General features: G+C 33.8%; 1 protein-coding gene and 2 long non-coding RNA genes across 3 annotated transcripts; 2 read left to right on the forward strand and 1 right to left on the reverse strand.

Moving 5' to 3' along the window:
- Positions 1 to 134: 134 nt before the first annotated feature.
- On the reverse strand, positions 135 to 4,500 carry LOC135169275 (2-hydroxyacyl-CoA lyase 1). Its single transcript, XM_064134120.1, has 12 exons — positions 4,320 to 4,500; positions 3,342 to 3,483; positions 3,180 to 3,264; positions 2,604 to 2,785; positions 2,366 to 2,542; positions 2,010 to 2,251; positions 1,732 to 1,917; positions 1,573 to 1,648; positions 1,062 to 1,299; positions 829 to 936; positions 570 to 693; positions 135 to 477 (listed from the first exon to the last, which is right to left on the reverse strand). The coding sequence occupies exons 1-12, from the start codon at positions 4,383 to 4,385 to the stop codon at positions 382 to 384; spliced, it is 1,722 nt and encodes a 573-aa protein (XP_063990190.1). The 5' UTR covers positions 4,386 to 4,500; the 3' UTR covers positions 135 to 381.
- Positions 388 to 1,917, forward strand: LOC135169285 (uncharacterized). The gene is made up of 2 exons (XR_010300189.1): positions 388 to 494; positions 549 to 1,917. It is a non-coding gene; the product is annotated as an uncharacterized LOC135169285 (long non-coding RNA).
- A 1,595-nt stretch (positions 4,501 to 6,095) lies between the features above and the next one.
- Positions 6,096 to 7,534, forward strand: LOC135169287 (uncharacterized). The gene is made up of 3 exons (XR_010300191.1): positions 6,096 to 6,142; positions 6,591 to 6,809; positions 7,491 to 7,534. It is a non-coding gene; the product is annotated as an uncharacterized LOC135169287 (long non-coding RNA).
- Positions 7,535 to 8,195: the final 661 nt, after the last annotated feature.

Consider the following 8,195-nt stretch of genomic DNA (forward strand, 5'->3'; position numbering starts at 1 on the left):
TGGATCCTCAAAATCCACACGATGATTTTCACCCATTGGATCCAGTTACTATGGAATTGATAACCCAAAAATTGATGGCCATTATGGATACGTGAAGAATTTTGGTAATATTTGAATTTATTTCACACCTGAACTTTATTTTTCGAAGATTTTTATTTTGTCGTTATGAATATGTTCTACAAAAATATATCAATACAAGATATAATTTTCATGTATTCCCTTTATGAGGTTTTTAAAATATCAATGATCTGTTAAAATGATAATTTCACGTAGATTGAACTATTTTTAACTATCACCTATTGGATCTTCTTATGGCACATATTCCCCTCCAGGAAGTCTAGCCTATAAGGAAGAGAAGAGGTATTGACTCGTGTTAATTTTTCACAGCTTGGATTCAGTCAACCAGCTGAACTTCTGTTCTTTACGATCTGCTGATGGATTTATCATGATGTTGATTAAACTTGGAGCATCCCCTAACTAGAATTGAATGGAAGGTGAAAAGATAATTTATTAATGACAATTGAATGTATTATTTTTTTACGTTGTAGGGCGCATAATTTATTAAATACCTCGAGTGATACTTTTATGGCTTTTTCAATCTGCTCAACGGTCTCACAATAATGTCCTCGATGCCCAAACATTTCCATCATTTTTTCATATCGAGTTCCAGCGGTTAACAACTGAGGAGATATTCTGGAAGAATTTAATACGTTGGAGAAGTTATCAATTGTTGAAATATATCTGCTAGTCAATTCTAGTTTTTGAAATTTTTCAACAAAATAAATTCATATAATTATCTATTTTAACTACATTAATTACAAAACTTACACTTTGGTCGGCTCTGCAGCAGTTTGAATTTGTTTGAATGTCTCTTTGTCTGTTCCACCATATATTCCATTGTTATTAAAAATAATAATAACGATAGGTAATTTATATCTGTTGGATAAAAATAATTACAATTTTATGTAATCAATATAATGAGTATAAGGCAATAATAATAATACCCTGGAGGACCATTCAATGAATTCAATGATAATAACAGTTTTGAAGAATAATTTTACCTGAACATTGTTTCAATTTCCATTGCCGAGAAACCAAAAGCTGAATCACCTTCCACGCAAATAACTTTTTTCTTAGGATCCACATCTTTACAATACAAAGCTGCAGCAATGGCAAATCCCAATCCAACGCCCATAGTCCCAAAAGTTCCTGCGTCCAATCTGTGACGTGGTTTGGCATTTAAAAGCATAGTTCTACCAATATCCATGGTATTGGCTCCCTCAGAGCAAATGATGCTGTCTAAATAAAAATAAATACACAATTAAACACACGAATATTGTTGTTAGCTGTTACTTCAACCTCGGTCATGAGAAGACCCCAATGATTTTCTTGAAGTGTTATTCAATGAATTCGAAACATTTATTCAGTTATCATGGAAAAACTGATTTCAGTATTAATTTATTCATTTACGAGCAAATTATTGTTATTAGTGAAGGATATTTTATTTCTAAAATAAAAGATTTCATCTCAAATAAAAGTTCGATCAACAAAAATTTGTCAATAATTCCGTACCTGTTGGAATGGATTGTTGAATGGTTTTAAATGCAGGGTAATAATTCAAAGGGACAGAAGTATCAGCTGACATCCTCTGGAATAAAAAATAATCCAAGTAAATAAATACATAATGATCAATATCGATTTTTCGTGGAACAGTGGATAGTATTGAATTACCTGAACTCCTTGTTTATTCTTTTGTCCATCAGCAATTAATTGTATCCACCATTTGTTTTTCTTATCGATACTGTACTGTCTTTTTTTGAGACACTCTGTTAACAATGCCACGCTGGGAATTAAATCCGCTTGAATAGCAATTGCTGATGAGACTGAATTGTGCAACTCCTCTGGACAAATATCGATCTGTGACATTTCAATTATTTTTAAACGTGATTAATCAATAATAAATTTGGTATGTTAATAGAGTGACTGGGGGTTTCATTAATTATTCAGACCTGAATAATTTTTACATGATTCTGGAAACGTGGAGCTCGTCCAAAGTGCAACATCCAATTCAATCTAGCTCCGAGGAGAACAATAACATCAGCATTGAGTAACGCTGAAGTTCTTGAACTTGCAACTGAATTTTCATTATAATCAGATACAACGCCTTTACCCATTGGTGTAGGAAGAAATGGTAAACCCGTTGATCCGATGAAATTCCTTATTTCGTTTTCAGCTCGGGCATAAGCAGCTCCTGATTTGTAAATAAATTTTTAATTCGAGGAAATGGACACTCCTGACCATCTTCAAAGCAGAAGAACTCAAAAATACCGGAAGAGCATGAAATACCAAGCCATATATTGTATACCTTTTCCAACGATGACTAATGGTTTTTTAGCTGTGGAAATTAAATCAGCAGCTGACTCAATTAACTTGGGAGGTGGATAGATCAAAGGAGGCGGTGGACAAGGTGCAACTTTTGCTATCAAATTTTCCGATATTTGTCCTCTCAAAAGTGTCGCAGGGAGATCCAAATATGCTGCCCCTGTGAAAAATAAAAAAATCATTTCTGTTCCATAATCAATAAAAACTTTTTATTCACGTACCTGGGCGTCCATACGTAGCAAGTCTGACAGCTTTTTCAACGTGCAGTGGAATAAGACCAGGCGAAGGTGGTCTAGCAGAATATTTGCAATACAATCGACATGCTTCCACTTGTGGATATTCTTGAAAGCCACCAATGCCTTCATGATCCTCTGGACAAGATCCTCCAATTACGATCACAGGCCTACATGTTAATAACACAAAAAATGTTTTCGTCTATTCGAAATACTTGAAACATTTTTATTTGTATAGTATTAATAAAATCTGCAATAAACATTCGAATTTTTCCTGCTGATTGGTATCGTAGAGTGATGATTTTGATTATTTTGTCTAATGTCAGTATAATATTTCCTCCATTAAATTCTATTTCTAAATATTATTGAAAAATCAGTAAATAACAAACTGAATCATAAATCAGTAAATGAAATAAATACACTAACGCAAAACAATCTGCAAATAAAGCTAAACTGAATTTTTAAAAATAGGATTTCAAGACCTACTGTCAATATCAACCAGTGAAAATTTCACTGGTACCACTGGTCATCTTTATTTGTTACTATATTTTATAATTTGTTTACCAACAATTCACTTGAGCATTTGCCATTCCCCCTATCGCGTGGAGTACTCCCGGCCCAGATACGCATAAAACAACTGCCGGTTTATCTATTCAAAAGTAAAAAATTTAAATCTTATCAGTAGTTGTTTCAAACGTAAAAATAATTAAATAAAAATCAACTCACTCGTTAAATATCCGTATGCTTGAGCGGCGTAACAGGCAGCTTGTTCATTTCGAAAGCCCAAATATTGGATTCCCACCCCTTGCATCATCATGGATAATTCGATAACAGGGTGGCCCATAATTCCGAAACAATAATCTATTCCCTGAGCAATAAATATTAAACGTCATTCCATGATGTAATAATATTAATAATACTGAACGGAGAGAAGGGCAATGATATTGTATAAGTATAAGACCATTCACGCCTAGTAGGACTACTATCATTTAGTAAACATTAATTACTATGTCATAGTAATCACTACTATATGCTATATGAACGATTATTATAGGGCATGATAATTGACTCAAGAAATATAATAAAAAAATACGATTTCGCATGGTGAGGTTCACTCTTGTGTATAGTTAAGGAGCCCATAGTTGGTTAGTAAAATTGACTCCAGGAGCATTGCAAAAATTACTATATGAGATTGATATCTTATATAGTAATTTTATATATAGTAATTTAATATATAGGATATAGTAATTTAATAATTTAAGGCCAGAATGACATAGTAAACGATAAACAATACTTTAAAAAAATTAGAAAAATAGGAGAACAACTAATTCCCATAAATATGATATAATAGTTATCATATACTTAATAGTTGCAACTATATCAAGTATAATAAAGGGTCCGGTGTCCGGATAGTTGCATTAACGATATCCTAAATGGTAAAACGGTCCATAATAAATCGTCATTATTGTTACAGCGGGTAGTAATCAGTAATATAGTTGTTTAGTAATAGTTATTATAGACCTATGTAATTTATATGACTCTGTATGGTAAGTACTATCATGAAGGGCAGCTGAATAAAATCGTTTAAAAAATAGTTTAGTATATTCTTATGGTAAAATTTACTATATTATAGTTATCCTTATGCACTTTTTCCTGTGTAGCTGATTAAATAGTGGTATATTATGTATATTAAATATATTTTACCTGGTGTTTCAAGGCCTCAGCTAGAATTAAATTTCCATCCTTCATCGTCATTTTGTTATTTTCCATTTGCTGTCAGTTTGATTACACTTCACGCACGATCACGACTACATGTATTTGATGATTTCCCGTGGCTGAGTGGCTCATAAATCTACTGAACTTATATACACTGAGCCCGTCGAACTTTGATCATGTCGACGTAGAAATTATCTCACTCGAAAAAATCGGTATCTTCATAATCGACTACTAACTGGTTATCGATTACAGATCACAGGGGTTTCTAAGGGTTGCTGACTATTGAGCGATGATTGGTATCTTTAAAGCATCCGTAAGAATTAATTCAAGTCATCATCAACCACACATCGGGTTTTATAGCAAAGGGTATAAGGGAGATTGCTAATGTTTATGGAGCAGTAGAACAGGAAAATTGAGGAGTTGGCGGAGGAACTACGATGGCGAACATGCCGGTCGATAAGGCATTACCATGGAGAACGTGGCTAGATTCGGCTGGGGACTTTTGGCTGGAGGAGGCCCAGGAGCCGAGAAAATCCCGAAAAACGAAAAAATCGATTTTAGAATATTCCTGGAGTCTTAGAAAAATTGGGAATCGTTTCAGGAATCGAATGGCATTGGCCAAATTGTCCTAGTTATGTTGTTTCCAAAGATATGGACGAAAAAAGGGTGATGGCACATTCAGGCCCTTTTTGCTCTGGAAGACCCAGGAGCCGAGAAAATCGCGAAAAATGAAAAAATCGATTTTAGAATATTCCTGGAGCCCTCGAAAAATTGGAAATCGTCTCACAAATCGAATGGCATTGGCCAAATTGCCCTAGTTATGTTGTTTCCAAAGATATCGATGAAAAAGGGTTATAGCACATTCAGGCCCTTTTTGCTCTAGGAGGCCCAGCAGCCGAGAAAATCACAAAAAATGAAAAAATTGATTTTAAAATATTTCTGGAGCCCTAGAAAAATCGGTATTGAGAATACTTGAAGTGTGTAGACAAAAATGAATCATCTGTCTATAGCTGTTTTCAGTCCATCTCAATATGTTATAGTTTTTATAATTTTTCTTCAAACAGTACCGAAATGTTTAGAATGTTTTTAATAAATAGAACCAGAGAAGAGACAGAAAGGAATTAATGAACAAGGACCTTTTAATCAAATGGGTCTAGAGTGTCAAACCTTTGGTCACTAAGAGTCAGTTGATCTATCTGGAGACATCATACCAGAAAGATCTACCTTCATCGTGCGATAATAAATAATTAAAGTTAATAGTTAAATCGTTTTTTGAATTATTGAGACAATCCCTATCCATAATCCGTTGCCTTATTATTCTCCCTTTACTTTTTTTCCGAAATATCCCCGAAAAACATAATTCCGGCCGAGAATATTCACCAGGACACCCAATGAAGCCCTGGCACATGCCCCCTCCCAACCATCAGAGCGAGTAGTTTTAGATCTACCTCTTTAAACCAAAATTTAACCAAAAACTGTCCGTCGCAGTAATTATTTCACTCGACAACAACCGTAATCGCTTCTTCTAATGTTTCCTCGCAAATAAGTTTTTCCTGCGAAGAAATAGACGTGACTGCAGATCGATATGTCGTCCACCTCAAGCGATATTTCTCGTATGTGTATTTAGCAGTTGTACGTTGTACATATATCTTCAGGCATGTTCACCACGAAAGCTTTAGCGTCACGATGATTACATGGAACACGATATCAGCAATGCGGCAATCGCCTGCATTGCATTGTGCATTTTATATCACATCCTGGTGCAAAATCCTTTCGTAATATTTGCTCAGCTGTACAATAGATATGTGAATGTAAATATATAAAAATAAATAAACAAATGTTCACGTGTACTTCCTCGTTCGACACACAGACAGGAAAACTCAGTAGAAATTACCGTATCGTTCAGGGGAAAAATTACCGATTCAATCAGTGAAATTTACAAAAATTCCGTTTAAAAAAAATTGTAAATTATGAATCTCTCAAAAATTATAAATAAAAAAATAAACAAATGTATGTAGAAGCGGAATGTGACGTAATGGCTCCATTTTCACTTCAGACACTATAAATAAACAAAAAAAAACAGACGATAAATGTTATTTGATGGTACGGTAAATTTCCCTGAACGAACACAACACAAAACGATTACTAAAAGGAACGGTAATTTCTGCCGATTTTTTTCGCCTGATGTGCGTTCTTCTAAAATTAAATTAATTAAAATGTTGGACGTACGTTGAGAAATGCCAACTTATTACAAAATAGAAGGAATCGGTGAGCGGGAATTGTAGAGTATTGATTGAACCAACTTTGGGCTTTACGCGCGCTTCAGAATAAGAACTTGACTTTACGGTATAGGGAGATACTTCATTGCCAATTATCTCATGGAAAAAAATCCATAATTCATATTTCATTTGTGTACAAGTGAATCTCAAGTACTAGTGCACTAATGAGATGTTCACGTAATAAGTAATTTATTCCGCGGTGAGTCTCAGTTTGTTTCATGTTGTTCTGTTGGTATTTTGCTTGATATATTTTTAGATTATTAAATATATAATTGCAACTTATTTTAGTGCATTTTAATTTCCGAATTATGTTTATTGTCCGATGGAAGTGAAATTTACCTCCAATAATTTCATAAAAAATTTAATATTTCACTAATCAAGTGGTGAAACGAGAAGAGGACAAAAGCAGCAGATTTTAACACTCATTAATATTGACATAAAACAATTAAATAACAAAAAGTACTAAAAATTGTTTTTTTTTCATTTCAGTATTTTTTTTTTAATTATTTTCACTTCGCGATTTGCATGACCTGCTATTTTGCCATAGTACTCCGAATCTATGAGAGATACCGAAATTTTTGTAATGACATCAATTGTAGTACTCATTTCGCTCTACAAAAAAGGTTATTACAAAAATTTTGCCATCTCCCCCAAATTTCGAGATAATCACCAAAAACTGATCGATCCCCCCAAGTGAATTATTTCCTGTTCGCTAATGATTCGTTGATTTGTCTCAAACGAACCCAAAAATTAATAATATCTACTTAATTACCCTTAAATGTTTCCATTACATTATTTTGAGGGATCCCGATAACAACATGCACTGGTCTCAAAGCCAGTAATGAGCTGTATAAATAATTATTGTTCTGGTTTTATGGAGGTGTAGCATGCAACAACAGTCATCGACCCACCTCAGACGAGAACTATGACAGAAACAAGCGAAAAATTGTATGATATATAGTTATACAATGCTATGTCAAAACTGACCTGCGCCAACTTTATTTCCACTTCGAATGTCGGTTCTCCGCACTTTAATATCCACGCGAACCATCTACATAAATACACCCCATAATAGGTCAAGCCGTTCATTCTCAATCTTTATTCATTTTTTTCTGTGTTCGTATGCATCGAAATATACTGACGATATAAATCATCGTTCTCATCCTATTTATCACTAAAACGTTGATTCTTGAATATTAGCTCATATAATGGAAGAGTGAAGGCTCTTAATCAATAAGTTATTTTTAATAAACTTGGAAACTAGCGGAAGCCGCTCGTAGAGATTATTTTCTTCTTCGTTTCAACAATATTCTGTAGTAGTTTGTTCTATGCAATAATAACATATGATATACACTGTTGTATATAAAAATAATAATTGCGAAGTTGTTGAGCAATATCTCATCAAGTTCATATTCTCAAATTATTATTTTTGCGATAATTAGTGATTATTGCTGTGGATTTTGGATCTAATTTTTCAAAATTAGTGGAAATATAATATTGAGGTAATTGGGTAATTAATAAGGACTTATATGGTGCTTGTTTGGGCCCGTTATGTCGCGGGAGGCCCAAAGAAGAGGTTTGCAAA

This window comes from Diachasmimorpha longicaudata, chromosome 14, assembly GCF_034640455.1.
Source record: "Diachasmimorpha longicaudata isolate KC_UGA_2023 chromosome 14, iyDiaLong2, whole genome shotgun sequence".
NCBI classification, from domain to species: domain Eukaryota; kingdom Metazoa; phylum Arthropoda; class Insecta; order Hymenoptera; family Braconidae; genus Diachasmimorpha; species Diachasmimorpha longicaudata.